This window comes from Gallinula chloropus (genome assembly GCF_964237585.1).
Source record: "Gallinula chloropus genome assembly, chromosome: 3".
Classification (NCBI taxonomy): Eukaryota; Metazoa; Chordata; class Aves; order Gruiformes; family Rallidae; genus Gallinula; species Gallinula chloropus.
The window spans coordinates 122704181-122724155 of NC_140087.1; the positions used below are offsets into that span (position 1 = coordinate 122704181).

The following is a 19975-nucleotide window of genomic DNA, read 5'->3' on the forward strand; positions in this document are numbered from 1 at the left end:
CCTGGAGTGGGAGCGGAGGGGCTGGGCAGGAGTGCTGGTGCGCCCAGGGAAAGCGCAGAGCTGAGCGGCGGCGACACGGGGCGGCGACACGGGGCAGCAGGGCTCCTGCCGCGCCATGGAAGGCAGACAAGCTGTGTGGTGAGGCTGGTTTATTAGTGTCCGTGCGGCTGCTCCTACTACTGATCCACGTTCTTGACGCGCAGGACCACAGGCACAGAGGTGCAGGGGATCATGCCCAAGTCCGTGATGACCAGATCCACCAGGTCAGGCGGGGTCACGTCGTAGACCAGGTTGAGGAGGCGCAAGGACTTGTTCTCTGCCCAGTCGCCCAGCTGGGCCTGGCCCTTCCGCAGCACGATCAGGTCATCGGGGTCATCTGTGGGGAGAGGAGCGGCAGGATCAGGGGAGGGACAGACGGCACCTCTCCACCCTGCCCCAGGAGCACGTAGCACCTGCCAGGCCACCCTCGCCCGGGAAGGGGAACGAGCAGCCCAACCTGGCTGGCAGGGGGAGGACGGGGCAGGAACGTACCCAGCTCGTTGGACACAAAGGAGTCTGTCTGCACCCGCTCACAGAACTTGTAGGTCTCGCAGCACACCAGGACGGGCACGTTATAGGCCTTGGAGACCAGCGCTATCTGCGACGTGCCCACCCGCGACATGACGGAGCCGTTGGCCAGCAGCGCGTGGGCTCCCAGCAGCACTTTGGAGACCTGGCAGGGGGAGCGCGGGGCTCTGTCAGCACCTTCCCGCAGGCCCCAGCCTCCCCTGCGCCCGGCCCTGCCCTGGGCGCGGCCTCTCACCTCGGGCAGCACGTAGGAGATGGCGTTGATCATCACGTAGGTGCAGTGGATGCCCTTGCGCACCAGGCGCCGCAGCGTCTCCCGGCCCTCCAGCCGCGGCCGGCTGTCCACCACCACCACCCGGAACGCTCGGCCCTTCTTCACGTGGGCGTCGCACAGCGTGCGGTTCACCAGGGAGGAGCTGCGGGACAGCGCTGAGGAGGCTGCCCCGGGACCCGGGCCGGGCTCCAGCCCGGGGCCAGGAGCCTGCCCTTGGCACCGGCTCCGCTCTGAGACTCCTCAGGTCGGGCCAGGCAGGGGGGTTCTGCTGGGATCTGGCCCAGGGACGGGCCCGACGTGCGCTCGATGCAGCAGAGCCCTGGCACCAGCTGCCCTGGCAGGTCCCTGGGCACCTCCAGCCCAGACAGAGCAACTTCTCTTAACCAGGGTCTCTCCCCAAGACCCCCCCGGGCTCGTGCTGCCAGGGATGAGTCCGGGCAGCGCTGAGGTTCACACTTGCTGTTACAAGCGCTGTCCCTTCTACACTCCCCCTGCTACACCCGCTTCCAGGGCCCCTCTCCCTGGTACCATGAAGGGTCTCAGCCCTGGGAAGAGCCGCGTCTCGGCCCTCCCTGGGAGCAGCACTGACCTCCCCCTGTCCACAACCACCGTGAGGGATTCCCCGGGGGATTCCCCCTCCAAACCCTCTCCCAGTTTCCTTCTGGTAACGCTCCAGGCCCGCACTGGCCTCCTGCCCCTTCTCCTTCCCCCACCGACCTCCCAGGAGGCACATGGCTCCTGGCTCAGCAGCCTCCAGCTCCCTTTCCCAGCTCCACTCCCTGGGACACAGCCCCTCTCCCGTTTTGCTTCCTGACACAGGACGTTGCTGTAGGTTGTTCCCAACGCCGGCGAACACCCAGGGCTGCCCTGTGAGTGCCCTGCACTGAGGGGTGACCCTGGGGTCCTCCAAACGCCTGACTCTGGACAGAGGGAACGGTGCCGAGCCCTGGAGAGGAACAGCAGCGGGTCAGGATGAGCCTGGCCGATGGTGCTGGCTTTGGGCTGCTGCAGGCACCTCCCACTGCTGGGCCACTGCTGGGTGTGGGACGGCCAGGCGGGCAGCCAGCACCAGCCTGGGCTCTCTCACGCTGAGTCTGAAGTGCCAACACAGCTACATCGCCCAGTGCAAGCTTGATCAGAGCCTCCTGTTGCTTCCCCTAACGAGTCCAAGGGCTTCCAGCATCCAGCCTGTCCCAGCATTGGCTTGCCCACCTCCCAGGGCGGGACGGGGTCCAGCTGAGCTCTCTGCTTCCCTAAAGGACCAACAAATCCCATGTCCCTGACCCAGGGCCACACTCTGCTCTGTCCCAACACCCTCACACAGGCTCTGCTGTGTTTGTGACCGGTGGGGCAGGACTGCTCCTGGGGACCTCATATTAGGGAGAAGTTCCTTCCAGAGAGAGTGGTGAGGGGCTGGAAGGGGCTGCCCAGAGAGGGGGTGGGTGCCCCATCCCTGGGGGTGTTCCAGGCCAGGTTGGCTGGGGCCCTGGGCACCCTTGTGTAGCTCCAGGCCTGGAGGTTGGTGTCCCTGCCTGTGGCAGGGGGTTGGAGCTCTGGGATCCTTGAGGTCCCTTCCAGCCCAGCCCAGGCTGGGGTTCTATGATTCTATGATTCTCCCTTGTGCCTTTAATTTCCAGCAACCCGTCACAGCCAGGTTCCGGCTGGCACCCCCCGACCGCCCCCTCCCCATTTCATTTCTTGTTGCTGGGCCCAGAACCACAGCCCACCCCTCCCCCTGGGGCACCACTGCTTTCCCCACCCCTGAAGAGCTGGTTCTGCCAGGGCATCCCACGCTCACCCCCCACACTGCCCCGGCTCTGCCCTCACCATCCATACACCAGGATCACGTCGTTGTCGTTGATCTTCTTGAAGGCTGACCTGGAGATGGCTTCAGCTGCCAGCAGAATCTTCTCCCGCAGGTACTTGTCAATGGTGTCCTGCAGCTTCTCCTTCGCCTGGGGAGAGGGCACTGTCACACAGAGCAGGGCCTCGCCACGCCGCGCTGCCGCCCCCTCCAGCCTGGCATGGGTGGTGCAGCCCTGCCCTGCTCCCAGCCAGCCTGAACTGCACCTTCCCCTGGGACAGGGGCTCTGCAGGACAATCCTGTGCCAGCACAGGCCCCTTAGCAGCCCACGGTGCCTCATTGTGCATCCCAGCTGCCATCAGGTCCTTCCTCACATCTCCTGGTCAGTGGCTCTGGTCATCCCAGGGAGGTTTTACTGCTGGGACACTCCAGCCTGACCCATGGAGCTGCAGGGACCCCCCAGTCATACCCTGCCTGCCCCTCACTCCACAGCCAGCAGAGCTTTTTGCACAGGGCACAGCTGAGCACTGAAAACACACCTTCTTCTGCACCTATGACTCCACTGATGCTGCCAAACGACACCCCCATGGGCAGTCCTGCTGGGCAAGGGTGTGTTGTGCCCAGCTGCTGTGGCCTCTGTGGCCGCCTCGCAGTGCCCTGTGCCAGCCGGGCAGGGCTGCAACCTCTCCAGCCCCTCCAGGGTCACCTCTGGATGCAGAAGCCACGCTGGCTGCTGGCCAGGCTGTGCTATGTAAGCCTGCTGCAGCTCCTTCTACTCTACACCCCTGCTCCCACCAGCTCCAGCCCCGCCAGCCCAGGAGCTGCTAGGCGGTGCCTGCTGGCAGAGGGGAACTGTCGACCCAAGGCACTGGTGACACTGGTGGCCAAGTCTCCTGGCTTCCCTGCAGCATCCCAGCTCCTCAACCCTCCTGGCCCCGCTGCAGCCAGGCCACTCACCTCCTCCTCCCTCAGGGTGTCGGGTAGGCACGAAATCTCCTTCTTGAGGAACTTGATGGCGTTGCCCATGCTGGCTGAGAGGGGCCGGCACTGGTTCAGGAAGCTGCAGAGAGGAAAGGGGCTCAGCTCCAGAGCAGCCTGGAGGGCAGGGACAGGAACAGGGAGGGTGCAGCTGGGGCTGAATCCAGAGCCTCAGGAAAGTCAGCCCAAGTTCGGGTGGACACCAACCCAGAGAAGCGACCAACAGCCCACACTCAGCGGAGCTTCAGTCGGGCTCCAGCACGGGGTGTCCTCACCTGATGTGTGGCTTCAGCTTGGCCACCAGGTCCCGTGAGAGCTCCTCGTTGGGCGGGGTTGAGTAGTCCCGGATCAGCTGAGACAAGAAGGAAGAGACTGTGAGCACAGGGCACCTGCCCCTTCCAGCCAGGCACGGAGCAGCATGGCATGCTTTCACAAGGGGACACATGGACAGGGGTGTTCCAAGAACTCAGCTCTGCAGCAGCAGCGCCAGATCAGGACACCAGAAGAGCCTGGTCCTACTCCTGGACAGAAAGAGGAGGCTGCAGGTGACTGAGCACCAGCAGAGCCCCAACAGGCAGGGAACAGGATGGGGCACCTGCACCCAGTGCAGTGCCCTTGCTGCCTGCTGGGCTCACAAACAGAAAAGCTGGAGACTTCCTCAGGGAGCACAGAGATAGGACAAGGGACAATGGGCTGACACTGAAAAGGGGCAGACTTAGGTCAGAGATTAGGAAAAAATCCTTCCTGGGGAGGGGACAGCCCTGGCACAGGGTGCCCATAGAAGCTGAGGCTGCCCCGGGATCCCTGGCAGGGCTCAAGGTGGGGTTGGATGGGGCTGGGGGCACCCTGGGCTGGTGTGGAGTGTCCCTGCCTGTGGCAGAGGAGCACTGGGAGGAGGGGGTCTCTGAAGGCCCTTCCCCTAAACCAGCCTGTGATTCCATACCTGCTTGAAGACTTCCAGGAGGGCGATGCAACGGGCGTTGGAGCCATTGATGATGCCCTGGGAGTACTGGAGGCCAAGGCGCACCACAGCTGGGTGAATGACTGTGGAAGGGATGCTGCAGAGACCAACGTGAGAGAGCTGCTGGCATTTCTACAGCCCTGGAACAACCAATCCCTTGCCAGGCCCCTATCTAAACAACCTGAGGGACGGCTCAAAAAGGGAGCTGTCAGTCCAGCCCATACTTGGCTCTGTGACTGGAGGTCAGGCTAACCCCACAGCACCTTCTCCTGTGACCCCACACTGCCTGAGGGCAGCTCTCCCCACCCCACAGGCAGGACGTTTGGCTGCCCCTGCTGCCTCTCCTCAGAGCAAGCGACGGGCCCCCTGCACCCCATCCAGCCCACTGCCACAGGCAGGACCAGAACACCCCTTCACTAGGGTCATTTTGCAGCTAGGGCAGCTGCAGCAGAGCTGGGGAGGCCACGTACCTCATCTGCTGCGTCAACGGCTTCTTCCGGCTGTACTGGTGCAAGTGGGAGAACAGGTTGACCTTGGTGCCATAGTCCTGCCTCAGAGGGACCTGTAGCCAAACGAGGCTGGTGATGGCTTACCCACAGCTGCCGCACAGCCCTGCTCGCTCCAGCCCCACCACTCACACGCAGCACTTGCTCGTGGCACGCTGCAGGGCAGGCCCCAGTCCCAGCACGCAGGCAGCCCAGCCCCACCACTCACCCTCACCACTCCCACCAACCCCCCACCGCCCCGCAGCACGCACACTGCCTGTCACCCCGTCCTCCTCCCACCTGCTGCCGCTCCAGCTTCTTGGCCAGCTTCCTCTGGGCAGCAGGGTCATCCACCTGCACGTGCTCGGGGAGCCGCTTGACCACTGCGGGGATGCAGGGGAGGGGGGTGTGAGGCAGCACTGCCCTGGTGCAGCCCCCACCTCAGCCCCGCTGTCCCAAGGCTCGGGACCCACATGGCAGGGCAGCACCCGGGGTGGCAGGATGGTGCCCACTCCAGCCCCCTCCCTCCCTGCTCACCCACCCGCCCTCTGCACCCTGCGGTGACGATGGCTTTACCCGACTGCGGCTCGGTGGGGGTCAGCCTGGGCTTGGCTGCCGGGGCTGCCTGACTCAGCTCTGCTTTCCTGGCCTGCTTCTGGGCGCGCTCAGCCTCCTGCTTGGCCCGGCGCTCTGCTCGCAGCTCGGCTTTGCTCTTGCCCCCTGCGGTCTTCTCGCCATCGTCGGGGCCGTCAGCCGAAGCCGTGAGGGGCTTGGGGAGAGCAGCTACTGCGGCAGACAGGAGGGAGCCGTCTGAGCCCCGCCTGTCACCGGGAGCCCGGCGCGTAGGGCAGCGTGTGGCAGGGAGACCCTCCGCCGTGCCGGGGTCTGCCTGCGGGGTGGGACTACGCCCGCGCTCCCCAGCGCCTCACCACCCCCTCCCAGCAGAACTGGGGGCCACCAGGCCAGCCCCGCCCCGCGGTGGGGAGGGGACCGGCCTCTCCCCCGCCAGACGCGGCCGGAGGCTCCTGGCTCGGGGCTGCTCCAGCCCGAGGAGCGCTCCCCCCCCCGAAGACCACCGGGGCCTCGCCGCGGGGGAAGGGGGAAGGGGGTTCTCACCCCGGGGCTGCTCGGGGGGCGTCCCCGGCTCCGCGGGCTCGGCCGCCGGCGCCTTCTCGCCCTTCTTCTTCTTCTTCTGCTGCTTCTTCTCCTTCCGCAGCTGCAGCTTCTCCTCCCGGGACAGCTCCGGGGCCTGCGGGCAGAGGCCGTGAGGCGGCCCCGCGGCCCCCGGCCCGGCCCCACTCACCTGCGGGCTCCCCAGTACCGCCGCGGCTGCCTCGGGGCCGGCACCTGGAACGAGGGAAACCGTGAGAGGCGGCGGGGGGACGGACCCGAGACCCGCCGGAGCCCGCCCCGCCGCGGCCCCGCGCTCACCGCCCGGCGCTGCCCGCTCCGCCATGACACCCCGGCCTATCGCTCTCCGCGGCGCCCCCTGCCGGCCGGAGGGACCCGCGCGGCGTGCCGTGACGTCAGCGTCCCCGCATGACGCCTCATGACGTCACTCCGTGGCCGGGCCGGCGGCCGCTCCCTTTCCCGGGGCGCCCCGCCCCGCCCCCCGCCCCGCCCGCTCCCGGGGGCCCCGCGCCCGCCGCCCGGCACGCGCCCAGCACCGGGCGCCCCGGCGGGGCCTCGCAGCGGGTACGGTGCGGCCCCGGCTGGGGAGGGGGCGTGGGGCGAGGGTGCCCCCGGCACGGCCCGGCCCCGCGGCGGGGGCCGGAGGGCTGCTTCCCCCCCGGCGCCGGGCCCGCCGGCGGCGGAGCGGGGCGGGGCGGGGCGGAGCGGGGCGGGGCGGCTGCCGGGCCGGCCCCGGCGGGCGGTTCCGCCGGCCGCGCCATCGCGGGGGCCCCGCGGGGCGGTGCCGTGGGAGCGCCCGGCCCGACATGGCGGCGCACGGCAGGTAACGGGGGCGCTGACCCGGCCCGGCCCGGCCCCGGCCCCGCCATGCACTTCTCCATCCCCGAGACCGAGACCCGCGCTGGCGACGGCGGCGCCGCCTACGTGGTGAGCGGGGCGGGGCGCTGCGGGGCGACCCCGCGGCCCGGTTCCGGCGGGGCCCGGGCCGAGGCCGGGCGGGCGCTGTCTCCATTCAGCCCTCCCGGCGCGGCCGCGCGGGTCCGCAGAGCCGGCCCGGGGGCCGGGCGGGGATCGGGGTTGGGCGCGGCGGGCAGCCCCCGGCCGGCGGCGCCCCCGGGCCGGGCCGAGCGGCCCCGGCGGGATCGGGGGGGGTCCGCTCGGGGGGCGGCCGGGCTCTTGCGCCTTGCCGGGGGTTGCCCGGCCCCGGGGGGCTGCGGGCCGGGGCGAGGGCCGCGGGCGGGGCCTTGCCGGCAGCGGGGCCCCGGCCCATCCCCGCGGCCCCCTGGCCCTGGCCTGTCCGCCCGGCCCGGCTTCCTGTTTTGCTCAGCGCGCCGTGAACGCCCTCGGCCTTGGCAGCTCCTCCAGGAGCGGGTCCCCGGAGCATCCGGAGCGTCCAGCCGCGGGGCGGCGGCCCGAGGCTCCCCGGCGTCCCAGAGCCCCTGGCATGGCCGCCGAGCGGGGTCTCGCTGTGCCGAGGTGGCGGTGCGGCCGTGGGGCCCGGGCCCGGGCCTCGGAGCTCCCGTCAGCCCTCAGAGGGGCCCAACACGGAGCTCTGGGCAGCCCTGCTCCTCCGTGCCTGCTGCCGTGGGGAACCCTTGCCTGCCCCTCTTGCGAGACCCCTCTCAAGGGGTCTCCTGCTGCCCTCGGGAGCACGGGGCACTGTGCGAGGGACACGGGTGGTGGGACAGACTGCAGAGGGACTGCTGACCCGCAGGCAGCAGCGCCAGGGCCAGAGGAGCAGGCACTGAGGCAGGCTGGGCCCTGTGCTTGCCCCTGCACTTTGCCCTCGATTCTGTGACAGCTCCTTGGCCTCCTCCTCTGTGTCCAAGCACAGCACACTTACAGCCTGGAGTCTGGGCTGGAGCTCACAACAGCCCGGAGAGCTCTGCTGGGACAGGCCCCAACACTGACCCTGGGCCACCCGGCATCCGTTGTGGTCTCCTGGGCACCCTGAGCACAGGGCTGTTGCCCTGGGGTTGGAAGATGCTGTGAGAAGCCAGTGTGAGACCTGGTGTGTGCTGGGTCCCCTCAGGTACCCTCAGTGTTCAGTGGCAGGGGGACACAGAGGCTTCCAGCAAGCAAACTGGCTTTGGGAGGTGCCTTCTGGGGCTGCATTTGCCAGCTGGAGCATGTCTCCAGATGCTGTGGTAGGGTCCTCCTGCCCTCCTGAACACCATGCAGGGGCTGCAGGATCTGCTCTGGCACAGAGGGGACGGCACAGTTGCCAGGGAGGCCACTGCCCTGGGGTTGGGGTCTTAGAGCCCCACACACTGTGCTGCCATGGCTGTGCTGTACCCCTGTAGCTGTGCTCTGCCTGTGGCGTCAGTGGGGAGCTGAGCGCGGGCAGAGGGGGCACCAGGGGCAGCAGCCAGGGGCCAGCTCCGTGGTGCTTTACAAAAATGCAGTGAAAACCCAGTGCCAGCAGGTGTGATGTCCGTACCAGGGGGTCCCTGCAGCACCCCCACATCTCTGTGGAGCTCCCTGCAAGCCGTGGGGCAGGTGAGCCCCAGTGGGGCTGGTGCCGGCAGGGACAGAGCTGTCCCGAAGGGGTTCCAGCCTCTTCCCTGGCTTGGGGGCATTGTGGTGGGGACACGTCCTGCTCAGCTCTCTGCAGCACCTCTTAGGCTTTCAAGCAAGCGGAGGACCAGTGCTGCAGGGTTACGCTGTGCTGGCCCCGGGGCAGGCAGGCAGCGTGCCAGGAAGGACACCCCTGCCCCGGGGCCGTGCACCCCAGAGGCGTTGGGGTGAGGTGGGGTGAGCACACCCTCGCAGCCTGTGGCAGTGGGGATGTCCTGGCCTTGCAGTGCTCTGCGGCTGGGTGCCAGGCTCCTGCCTCACTGGCCTGGCTGTGCCGGCTGCCGTGCCGCTGCGCCTGCCTCTCTGGGGCCTGCGGGATGGGGAGCTGCTGGCTGCTGCCTCCCCTTGCTGCTGGGAGGGAGGGGTGTCCTTGCCCACTGCCTCAGGGCACCCATGGCTGCAGCAGGGCTCTGTACTCTCCCTGTGCCTGGGCAGGGTTATGCCTTCCCAGCATCTTACCGGAGCCATTATCCCTCGGATGCATTTGTGCCTCCTGAGGAGCATTGGCTGTGTCCCCTCCGCTGCAGATGAACACTCAGGGGATCAGCACACAGAAACAGACAGTGCTGCTGTTGTACTTCTCTGGGCAAGTCCCAGGCGTTTGGTCCGTCCTCGCTTGCTGGGCTGTAGCCCTTGCCTGCTGGCAGCAGCCCCTCCTGGTCCCTCCTCACTGTGCTGGGGGACGTGGCTGTGCCTCTGGGCTGGGGCTGATGTCTGTGAGCCTGGCATGTGGCACATGAGGGTGCTGAGTGGGTCTGGAGCTGAGCTCTGCTGACAGGAGGGGAGGGCTGCGGGTCCCCCATCTGCCCCTTGGCAGGGTCTTCAGGAGCATCGCCTCTTCCTGGGCCATGGTGGGGTTTCTCCCTGGGTGGCCCCTGTGCCCGGAGCTGGGCAGGCTGGGGACCCTCTGTCTGGCAGGTGCTGGGGTCTCACTGGTATCTCTCCCCACAGGCCTACAACATCCACGTGAATGGGGTGTTGCACTGCCGAGTGCGCTACAGCCAGCTCCTGGGGCTGCACGAACAGGTAGGCAACTGGCCCCAGCAGCGGTGGAAGCTGCTGCTGACCGACCTCCTCCTGTGGGGCAGCGCTGAGGTGCCTGCTGGGCTCCTGGCTGGCAGGCTGCTGGGCCCTGGGCCGCTGTCGATGCCACAAGAAGGCACCACATGCTGCTGCAGAGCCAGAGCGTCGGGCCCTGCGCAATGTGTGCTGCCTGTGGGGCTGGCCAGGATGTCATTCCTGTCCTTGGTATTGGTTGCAGACCTTCTCTCCTGCTCTCTGGCATCCTGGCTGGGTGCCTGCAAACTGGCAGCTGCCTGTTTGGATGCAGAGCACTGGCGAGCTCTCCCCTCACCTTTCCAAGGGCCCTGGAACTCAGCTGGGGTGGGGGGTCAGAGCAGCCACCTTCTCCTCAGAGGCTCACAGCACTCTGCTCTCTTCCCAGTTAAGGAAGGAGTATGGTGCAAATGTGGTCCCGGCCTTTCCCCCAAAGAAGATCTTCACCCTCACCCCAGCAGAGGTGGAGCAGCGGCGGGAGCAGCTGGAGAAGTATATGCAGGCTGGTAAGCTGGGGCTGCCTGCTCAGAGCACTGGGCACATCGCCCTCATCTTCCCCCCTACACTGCTCTGTGTGCTGCGGCACATCATGATCCCCCCAGTCCCACTCTGGTGTTAGCTGGGCTTCTGTGTGCTGGATGTCAGCTCCTGCAGCCCAGTTCCTTCCCCGCACTGGCAGAGCTGGAGACCTGATGGTGCCTCCCCCTGTGTGCAGCCCTACAGTGCAGCCCACCCTTAGTCTGGGCGCTGAGGGACCGTGGAGCGGATGGACGTTGGTGGGTCCCTGCCCCTTCCCACATAACACCCCACCCCGTGCTTGTCTCTTCCCTCGCAGTGCGGCAGGACCAGACCCTGGGGGGCAGTGAGACCTTCAACAGCTTCCTGCGCAAGGCCCAGCAGGTGAGGGGCTGGGGGCAGCGGGTGCGGGGCGAGTGCCACCCGCCCGGGACGGGTGGTACCTGAGGGGACCCTTGGACTGCGGGGCAGTCTGGGTGTCTCGTGGGTGGCTGGTGATGGGGGTCCCAACCTGTTTCCCTTTCAGGAGACGCAGCAGATCCCCACAGAGGAGGTGGTGCTGGAAGTGCTGCTCTCCAGTGGCCAGGAGGTCAAGGTCACCATCCTGACCTCGGACCAGACAGAGGATGTCCTTGAGGTGCTGGAGCACTCGTGCAGGGGCAGGGCTGGCTCCCCCTGCTGAGTTCTGCTGTGTCCCTCAGCCTGGGAGCCCCCTGCCCCTCCCTGCCACATCCCTACCCCACAGCCAGGTTCTCTTGGAGGGGGTGGGTGCTGAAGAGCAGCATGTGCTGATGTGCCCCTCTCTGGGCCCAGATTGATGTCGGGAGGCCCCCAGCTCTTCCGCGGTGTCGGGGATCCCCGGGGCCCCATTGCTCTGCTTGCCCCCACTGCCCTGGCCCCCAGCACACAGAGGTGCTGCTGCCTACCTGCTGTTGAAAGGCCCCAGAATGCCCAGGGCTGGGTTCTGCTGCTGGGTAGGGGTGTGAGGGTGCTGCCTCTCGGCGGGAAGTGCTGATCTCCTGCTCTTGCTGCCAGGCTGTGGCCTCCAAACTGGATCTGCCAGATGACCTGATCTGCTACTTCAGCCTCTTCCTGGTGAGAGAGAACAAGGATGGAGCTTTCTCCTGTGAGTAGAGCACGCTGGAGCCCCACGCGGGCTGTGGTGGGATGTCTGCCCTGGGCCCTGCCCCACGGGGAGAAGGGTGTGCTTGGACCAGATGGCTGTGCCCTGGGTGGGGGTATCCAGTGGGCTCCCCCAGGGTTACCCTGGCTGGTGGGGGTCTGGTGGGCTCCCTCTTGCCCCAGGCTGCTGCTGAGCTGTGGTTTCCCCACAGTCGTGCGGAAGCTGCAGGAGTTTGAGCTGCCCTACGTGTCCGTCACCAGCCTGCACAACAGCAAGTTCAGGATCATCCTGCGCAAGAGGTGAGCGGCGGGGGCTGCTGGAGCAGCGGGCTGGCTTCCAGGGCTGCTTCCTCTGCAGTGGGACCCCTGCCTGCCTTCCGCTGGCTCCTGCAGGGTGCTTTGCCCCCCAAGAACACACCTGGCTGTCACACCGGGGGCTGGGCTGCCCAGTTTCTGCTGTCCCAGGCACCGCCTCTCCTGCCTCCACCGGCTGCTTGAGGATGGGGAGTGGGACATGGGCAGGAGGGGCTACTGGGGGAGCTGGGCAGGGGGACAGCCCGGCGCGTGATGGGGGTTTTCCTCCCCATTGCTGGTAGGAGCTGGGGAATAGGTTGACCCGTGTTCCCTTCCAGCTACTGGGACTCTTCCTATGATGACGATGTCATGGAGCATCACGTGGGGTTGAACTTGCTGTATGCACAGGTGAGGGTTGGCACAGCCCAGCGGGGTGAAGAGGGGCCCTGCACCCCTCAGCTGCGGGGTGCAGGGTTTGGGGTTGCTCTGGGTCACGTTGCTCACCGGCCTCTGCTGCTTGGCAGACGGTGTCAGACATCGAGCACGGCTGGATCATCGTCAACAAGGAGCAGCACCGGCAATTGAAGTCCCTGCAGGAAAAAGTCTCCAAGAAGGAGGTAGAGGAGGGCAGGGGGAGGGCATGGCGCTGCGACCAGAGCGGTCCCTGTGCTGCTCCCACAGGAAGGTGTGGTGCTGAGTCCCTTGCCCCTTCCTGGCCTGGGCACGGGGCTGTGGGTGCTGAACTTCCCCCTGTGCCCGCAGTTCATTCGCCTGGCGCAGACCCTGAAGTACTATGGCTATCTCAAGTTCGACCCCTGCGTCACCGACTTCCCCGAGAAGGGGTGTCACGTCGTCGTCAGCGCCGGCAACAACGAGCTCAACTTCCAGGTGCGGCTGCCCAACGAGCAGACCAAGGAGGGCAGCTTCAAGGTCACGCGCATGCGGTGCTGGAGGGTCACATCCTCGGTGAGTGCTGCCCACCCGTGGGGAGCAGGGGGGCTCTTGGGGTGCTGCTGGGACCCGGCTGTGCCAGGCTGCTCCAGCGGCTCTCCCTGGGAGGGGCACTGGCTGCGTCACAGAATCACAAGGTTGGAAAAGACCTTTAAGATCATCAAGTCCAACCAATGCCATCCCAAGCTAAACCAGATCCCTGAGCACCTCATCTACCCTCTGTTAAACACCCCCAGGGCTGGGGACTCAGCCCCCTCCCTGGACAGCCTGTGCCACAGCCCCACAACTCTACTAGGGAAGAACTTTGCCCTCCCAGCTGAGCTGACCCTGCCCTGGGGCAGCTTGAGCCCATTGCCCCTTGTCCCATCTCCTGTCCCCTGGCTGAAGAGACCATCGCCCACCTCTCAACAACCTCCCTTCGGGTAGTTGTAGGTGGGGAGAAGGTCTCTCCTCAGCCTCCTCTTCTCCAAGCTAAACAGCCCCAGCTCCCTCAGCTGCTCCTCAGAGGATTTGCCCTCATATGATTCGCCCAGCTGGCCAGGGGAGAGCTTGAGTCCTGCTTTGGGGCTGAGGGGGTTCAGTGGCACAAGATTGCTGGAGGGGCCTGATGGTGCTGGAAGGGAGGGTGGGCAGGGCATCCTGGGAAGCCGCCTGCTTTCCCTCCCGGTCTCAACGTGTGCCCTTGCAGGTGCCCATGAGCAACGGTCCCTCAGGGAGCAGCCCGGGCAAGTCTGAGGTGAAGCTGGAGCTGGCTTTTGAGTATCTCATGAGCAAGGACCGGCTGCAGTGGGTCACCATCACCAGCCCACAGGTAGGGCTGCCCGTGCACCGGGCTGGCAGAGGGCGAGGCCGGGAGCGAGGGGGTGGTGAGGAGGGAGAGGGGCTCGGCTTGGTGTGTTAGGAGGGCCGTGGGAGCTCATGGTGCTTGTCCCTTGCAGGCCATCATGCTGAGCATCTGCCTGCAGTCCATGGTGGATGAGCTGATGGTGAAAAAGTCTGGAGGCAGCATCCGTAAGGTGAGGGTTGGGGCTGGATGCTGGCTGTGGGGTGGGGTCCCATTCTGCCCCTCTGACTCCCTGGGGTGTAGGCCGGGCCCTGATTGCCCTCCTCAGGATGGGGCCAGCTGAAGGATCCCCAGGGGCCACCGTAACCTCTGGAGCTGCCCATGGGGACCCTGTGGCTGAGCCAAGCTCCTCCACTGCAGATGTTCCGCCGGCGGGTGAACGGGGCCCTGCGGCGCTCAGACAGCCAGCAAGCCGTGAAGTCACCCCCGCTGCTGGTGAGTGGGACCCTGACAGGGCAGGTGGGACTGTGGGCTTCACTGGGCGTTGGGACCCTGACAGGGCAGGTGGGACTGTGGGCTTCACTGGGCGTTGGGACCCTGGCAGGGCAGGAGGGACCCCAGGCTGGGCCTTGGGAACAGGAGGGTGTCCTAGACTCATTCTTGGGAGCCAGATTCCCTGAGGGAGGGGAGAGAAGGGAAGGGGTGGGATGGTGGCCCAGCCTTGCCCCAGGAGAGCAGGGAGATGACAAGGGGGAGAAAGGGGGGGTGGGTGCTGTGTCCCACCCCCTGACTGCGCTGTCCCCGCAGGACTCACCTGATGCCTCCCGGGAGCCGATGGCCAAACTCTCGGTGAGTTGTGTGTGGCTGTGCTGAGCTGAGGAGTGACTCCTCAGCGACTGAGCTGAGGAGGGAGGAAGCAGGGACCCTCCCTAATGCCTCCCCTCTCCACAGAGCAAGCTCACCTCTGTCAGCCTGCGAGGGATCAGCCACTCCAGCTCCACTAACGACGTGGGCGCTAACGACTTCCATGGCAATTATGCCTTTGAGGGCATTGGTGATGAAGACCTGTAGTGCCCCCCACCCCCCGAGGACAGACCCGGCCCAGGCGCCTTCGCCGAGGAATGTACGACCTGCAGACAGGTTGCAATCAACGTGCCTCTCACCTGCTACATCCACCTTCCCCTGCTCTCTGGGGCTGGGGCGCTCGCCCCCAGCCCACCATTGCCTTTGGGGTGGGGGCAGCTGAACTCCTCCGGCTGCTGGCTCCAGCTGGGAGAGGGCTTGTTCCCAGGGCGGCCCCGGCCCGGCCCTGGAGCGGTGTTGCAGAGCCTGGCCCAGCACGGGGCTGGGGGGGCAGAGCTGCCCCTTCCCCAGTGGGGAGGGCCCAGCCCGAGCACCCAGCTGCCCCGGGCGGCTGCGGCACCGAGCAGCCCTGGTGAGGCTCCTAATGCCAAATTAGCGTTTAGGTTTGTGCTCAGAGACAACTACAGTAAACTGTCTCCCGGGGGCTCTGCGCAGAGTGCCCCCCTCTCTAACCCGCTCATAGACTCCAGCATAATCTAGGCTTGTAACCACGTACTCCTGCTGCTCAGACCGACCAGAGCATTAATGGACAGTAACGGATGTTTACACACTGCAATGATGATTAAAACGGATCCTGATTGGTACTGGGCTGTCTGTTGGGGGGTGGCTGCCAGCCCTCCTCTCCCTGCGCACCTTGCCCCCCCCGCGCTGTCCTCTCCTGAAGCAGAACAAGGGCCCTGGGGAGAATAGCAGATAACAAAACCGACTGTTTAATGCTTTTATACACAATATAAATTACACCGACCGGCATGGCAACAGCCAAGGAACCAGTCCTGTTGCCCCAACCCCCTCCCTTTCCCAAACTCCGGCAGAGGAAGGTGCCAGCAGGCAGGACCTGCCCCTGGGGAGGCGTGGCCACAGGGACCTGCTGCTGCTGAGGCAGGGACCTGTGCCTGGCACCAGAGCCACCAGCCGTGGCTTCCTCCTGCTCATGCAGGATCGGGCTTCCGGAGCGCCCGGTGCACCCCTGGGCCCCTGCGGCAGCCGCTGCCCGTCCCTCCCCCAGGGAGCGTGGGGGCCGCGGCCGGGCCCGCCGCAGGGCCGAGCCCCCGCAGCCAGGCTAAGTGCTGTCTCAGGGCAGGGCTGTGCCCACCGCCGGAGGGGCCAGCAGGGCTTTGGCATTGCGTGGGTTCACCCAGCTCTCCGCCGCGTGGCCGTGGATCTTCTGGTGGCGCTTGTAGTTGTCCCAGTGGCCGGTGGTGTAGGTGCAGTCCCGGCACTGGAAGGGCTTCTCGCCCGTGTGCCGCAGCATGTGCCGCTTCAGGTTCATGCTCTGGTTGCAGCTGTAGCTGCAGAGGCTGCACTGGAAGGGCTTGTCGCCCGAGTGGATGCGCCCGTGGCGCTTGAGGTTGGCCAGGTTGCCGCAGGCGTAGTCGCAGAGCTGGCACTTGTAGGGCTTCTCCCCCGTGTGCACCCGCTGGTGCCGCTTCAGGTTGTCGAGGTGGGCGGAGGCGTAGGGGCAGAGCGGGCAGGTGAAGGGCTTCTCCCCGCTGTGCGTCTTCATGTGCCGCGCCAAGTGGTTGGGGTAGTGGGTGACGAAGGGGCAGAGGCTGCAGGCGAAGCCTTTGTCCCCGGCGCCCTTGCGGGGGCTGGCGCCCGGCTCAGTGCCCAGCACGGCCAGGCTGCAGCGCCCGCAGACCTGCTCGGCCAGGCCCTCATCCTGCGCAAAGCCGTCGTCCAGCACCAGCCCGCACATGCGGCACGTGAAGGGGAAGAGCAGCTCGGGCAGCGCGGCCGCCTCCTCGCCCCGCAGCCTAGCGCAGCCGGGCAGGAAGGGGCCGCTGCCACTGCCCACGTGCAGGCTCAGCTCCGGCAGCAGTGGCTCTGTGGGGCAAACACAAACGGGGCTGTGAGCGGCATGGCGCTGGCAGGGCTCAGCTCTGCCAGGAGCCGGGGCTGAGCCTGCTGGGATGTGCCAGACCCAGCACGGGGCGATGGCAGGACACGCGCCTGGAACCCTCCCCGGTCCTGGGCCGCCACCTGCACAGACCACCCCCCTCCCTCCTTCCTTTTTACCTGGATCCTTGTCCCGCCGGTGCGGCCCCTCGGCCTTGGGCAGGCGGTGGCTGAGCATGTGCCGCTTGAGGTTGCGGCTCTGGTTGCAGCGGTAGTCGCAGGTGGCGCACTGGAAAGGCTTGTCCTGGCTGTGGACCCGCTCGTGGCGCTTGAGGTTGCCCAGGCTGCTGCAGGCGAAGCTGCAGCCGGTGCAGCGGTACGGCTTCTCCCCCGTGTGCGTGCGCAGGTGCCGCGTCAGGTTCACCAGCTGGGCGGAGGCGTAGGCACACTGCGGGCAGGCGAAGGGCTTCTCCCCGTTGTGGGTCTTCATGTGGCGCTTGAGGTGGCTGGAGTAGTGGGAGGCGAAGGGGCAGAGCTGGCAGGAGTAGACGATGCGCTGGCTGCGGCCCCCCTCGGTGCCCGCACACTGCAGGCAGCTCTGGCCCAGGCTGGCGGCCAGCTGCAGCCCGCACTGGCGGCAGGGCAGCGCGGCGGGGCCGGGCTCCCCGCCCTCCTCGGGGTCGCTCTCCACGCTCAGCTGCTGGTAGCCGGAGGAGCAGTCGTCGTCGCTCAGCGTGTAGGCTGGGATGGCGATCTTCCCCACCAGGGAGTCTGCTGAGGAGACCGGGGGGAGGGGGGGGGGGATGGGACAGTGTCAGCCTGGGCACAGCCCGTCTCCTGTGCCGCTGGTCCTACCGGCGCCCCTCCCAAAGAGGGGACAGTGGTCAGGCAGCTGCACCCACCCGAGGAGCCTGCTGGAGCCCACCATGCTGCACACAGCGGGGCCACAAGCCCCCCCAGCCCCAACGTCCTGCTGCAGCCCTGATCTGGGGGAAAACCCATCACCTCTGCCCTGTGGCTGGATGGGCCGGGTGCCGCCCCACAGCCAGAGCCCCAGCACCAGGAGGGGTGGGCAGCAAGGGGCACAACAGGCAAGTGACATGCACCAGCATGACCCAGCCAGTGAGAAACCACGGCAACAGGAAGATACTCAGCACAACCTGACCCAGGCCAGAAGGCCCAGTGCCCTAAGGCTTGGCCTGGGTCACCCTTGGCCATACCACTGCCCAGCCCCAGGGGAGCTGGAGCTGATCCCGTGGGGCCCGGAAGCAGCCGCCCCATCGTGCAGGAAAACAGACCCTCCCTGGCCCAGCACAGCACCGCTGTCACATGGCAGCGTGAGGGGAAGTCTGTGCCAGGCTCTCTGAAGGCAGTTCTGCTTCCTGCCGGGGTGCAGACCCATCCTGCAGCCCCTGTGCCCCAGGAAGGCCTGACGGGAGCAGAGCACCCCCTGCCAGGGCCCCAGGCATGCCCCGGGTTGGGGCTCAGGGCCGGAAGGGTGGTGACACCCAGCCAGGGCACTGCCAGCACCCAGCCTGGCCTGTGCTGTGCCCGCCCCGGAGCCCACATGACCTAACGTGCCCCCCACCCCCTGTGCCTGGGCCGTCCCCTCTGCGGCTGCCTGTCCAGCCGGGTCCAGCTCCCAGGGCCCCGGGCTCGTGCTGGGTGGAGGCTGCTCCTGTGCCGGGGGACAGGGCAGCCCCAGCAGCCTCCCAGCCCTTTCCACAAGCGCTGCCCAGCATGCTGATGCCAGGCCGAGGCATAGCGCTATGGCCCTGACACGTCCAAGAGACCCCTCGGCGTGCCTCCACGCCCTCCCCAAGGGACTCCCCGGCCTCCAGAGCTCATCCCTGGAGCGCTGTCCCTTGTGCACGGCCGGCTCAGCGCTCCCCAGGTGGGACCACGCTGCCCACGGGGTGAGGACCAGGACGCAAACAGCATCTTGTGACATCCTGGTGCACCCAAGGCGCCCGGTCCTGTGGCATCCTCAGGGGCCCCGAGGTGCCCAGTCTTGCTCCCTGGCTGTGGCTGGCAGCAGGACAGTGCTGCCCACAGCAAGCTGCGCTCAGCCCTTGCAGCACTGCAGGGCGCTCTGTCCTGTGCTCTGCACACACGCTGTGGGGAAGCGGAGCCCTCGGAGCAGCCCCCCATCTGCCCAGCAGCTGGGACCCCGCCTCGGCAAAGAGGAGGAGGTGCTGGCAGAGCCCAGCGGGGCGGCTGAGCACCCGGACCGGCCCTCGGGCGGTGAGGGGGTGCGTGCCCCCTCCTCTCACCCTTCGGCACGTTGCCATATGCGCTGCCGATGCTCCCGACGGTGCCTGCGGGGCAGCTGAACGCAGCTGGAGCAGCGCTTGTCCCCTGCCTCTCGCTGCAGCCTGACCCCGAGCTCGGCGTGCCGCCGTCTGCACGAAGGGGCGGTGGGGGCCAGGACCCGGCCCCAGCCCCGGGGCGGGCAGAAGCGCAGTGCCTGCACGGCTCGGGGTACTGGGGGCTCCGGGGCACCGGCCGCAGGCTCCCCCCCCGGACCAGCCGCGGGGGCACGGCGCGCCGGAGGGGCCCTGACGGGAGGAAGCGCTGCGGAGGGGCCGGGCAGGCAGAGGCCGGCCGCTGCTGGGGGACCGGGCCTCGCCTCGCGCTGCGGGAAGAGGGGCCCCGCTCCCGGGGAGGGCGGCTGCCGGAGGGGGCCGAGCGCGGGGGCCGGTTCCGCCAGGGCCGGGCCGCGTCCCCCGGACCGGCAGCGCTGCCGGGGCGCCCGGGCCGGCCGTCCCCCCCGCGGGGCACGCACCTGGCGGTCCCTTCTCGAAGGCCAGGCCGCGGCCCGGCGGCCGGTGGCCGGGCAGCACCAGCGCCGCTCCCGCCGTCTCCTCGGGGCCGTCCTGGGCGTCCGCCGCAACGCGCCGAGCGCCGCGGGCCACGGCCGGGCCGCCGCCGCCGCCGCCCCCCGGCCCCGCCGCGCACTCACCCTTCACCGGCTGCGGGTGGCTCTGCTTCCGCCGGGGCATCGTGGCCGGGCCCGGCCCCGCCGCCCGCCCGCGGCCCGACAGCCGCCACCCCCCCCCCCACCGCCAGCCCGGGGCGGCCGCCGCCGCCCCGCCTCGACCGGCCACTTCCGCTTCCGGCCGCCGCGGGGCGGGGCCAGCGCCGGAAGCGGCGGCGCCCCGGAAGCGGCGCGGGCACCCGGAAGCGGCGCGGGGGCGGCTGCCCGCCTCCTGCAGCCCCGGCCCCGGCATGCGGCGGGGGCGCGCAGGCCGCGCGGCGGGAGAGGCAGGCGGGGGCCGAGCCGGGCGGGGCCGGGCGGGGGGCGCGGGGTCTGCGGCCGGGACGCGGGGGCTGACGGTCTCTCGGCCGCGCCGGTCCCGCCCGGCCGGGCCGCCCGCTGGACCCGGTGGCGGCTCCGGCCCTCCCGGCCCCGCTCGGTAGCCGGGGGGCAGCTCTGGCCGCCGGACCGGGGCCGGGCCTGGAGCCTCTCGGCAGCCCCTGCCCGGGCAGAGCGCAGGGCGCTGGCGGGGTCTGCGCGGTGCCAGGGGCACCCTGCCCGGCCCGGCGGCCGCGGGAG

General features: G+C 68.1%; 3 protein-coding genes across 4 annotated transcripts; 1 reads left to right on the forward strand and 2 right to left on the reverse strand.

Annotated features, from left to right (window-relative positions):
* Positions 1 to 136: 136 nt before the first annotated feature.
* EIF2B4 (eukaryotic translation initiation factor 2B subunit delta) lies at positions 137 to 6545 on the reverse strand. 2 transcript variants are annotated; one of them, XM_084261825.1, is made up of 12 exons: positions 6501 to 6545; positions 6186 to 6416; positions 5646 to 5852; positions 5370 to 5452; positions 5055 to 5146; positions 4567 to 4681; positions 3899 to 3975; positions 3603 to 3705; positions 2669 to 2796; positions 803 to 983; positions 532 to 712; positions 137 to 376 (listed from the first exon to the last, which is right to left on the reverse strand). In XM_084261825.1, the coding sequence occupies exons 1-12, from the start codon at positions 6523 to 6525 to the stop codon at positions 177 to 179; spliced, it is 1623 nt and encodes a 540-aa protein (XP_084117951.1). In that variant the 5' UTR covers positions 6526 to 6545; the 3' UTR covers positions 137 to 176. The 2 variants fall into 2 exon arrangements, with proteins under 2 accessions (XP_084117951.1, XP_084117950.1); XM_084261824.1 differs by having other exon boundaries at positions 5646 to 5855.
* A 433-nt stretch (positions 6546 to 6978) lies between these two features.
* Positions 6979 to 15167, forward strand: SNX17 (sorting nexin 17). Its single transcript, XM_084261722.1, has 15 exons — positions 6979 to 7127; positions 9729 to 9803; positions 10222 to 10339; positions 10669 to 10733; positions 10876 to 10986; positions 11385 to 11475; positions 11684 to 11771; positions 12104 to 12173; positions 12290 to 12382; positions 12528 to 12731; positions 13405 to 13527; positions 13655 to 13732; positions 13921 to 13995; positions 14308 to 14349; positions 14452 to 15167. The coding sequence occupies exons 1-15, from the start codon at positions 7068 to 7070 to the stop codon at positions 14569 to 14571; spliced, it is 1413 nt and encodes a 470-aa protein (XP_084117848.1). The 5' UTR covers positions 6979 to 7067; the 3' UTR covers positions 14572 to 15167.
* Positions 15168 to 15265: 98 nt separating this feature from the next.
* On the reverse strand, positions 15266 to 19421 carry ZNF513 (zinc finger protein 513; the record flags this gene model as incomplete). Its single annotated transcript, XM_084261723.1, has 3 exons — positions 15266 to 16407; positions 16600 to 17193; positions 19382 to 19421. The coding sequence occupies 3 exons, from the start codon at positions 19419 to 19421 to the stop codon at positions 15656 to 15658; spliced, it is 1386 nt and encodes a 461-aa protein (XP_084117849.1). The 3' UTR covers positions 15266 to 15655.
* Positions 19422 to 19975: the final 554 nt, after the last annotated feature.

What these genes read in the sequence shown, in the direction of transcription:
- EIF2B4 (XM_084261824.1), bottom strand. Translation starts at nt 6,525, where the DNA reads ATGGCGGAGCGGGCAGCGCCGGGCG. An exon ending in AGAAGCTGGAGCGGCAGCAG is followed by an intron (nt 5,147 to 5,369) that starts GTGGGAGGAGGA and finishes GTTTGGCTACAG; the next exon opens with GTCCCTCTGAGGCAGGACTA. An exon ending in TCCTGGAAGTCTTCAAGCAG is followed by an intron (nt 3,976 to 4,566) that starts GTATGGAATCAC and finishes TTCTTGTCTCAG; the next exon opens with CTGATCCGGGACTACTCAAC.
- SNX17 (XM_084261722.1), top strand. Translation starts at nt 7,068, where the DNA reads ATGCACTTCTCCATCCCCGAGACCGAGACCCGCGCTGGCGACGGCGGC. An exon ending in TGAAGTCACCCCCGCTGCTG is followed by an intron (nt 13,996 to 14,307) that starts GTGAGTGGGACC and finishes CTGTCCCCGCAG; the next exon opens with GACTCACCTGATGCCTCCCG. An exon ending in AGCCGATGGCCAAACTCTCG is followed by an intron (nt 14,350 to 14,451) that starts GTGAGTTGTGTG and finishes CCCTCTCCACAG; the next exon opens with AGCAAGCTCACCTCTGTCAG.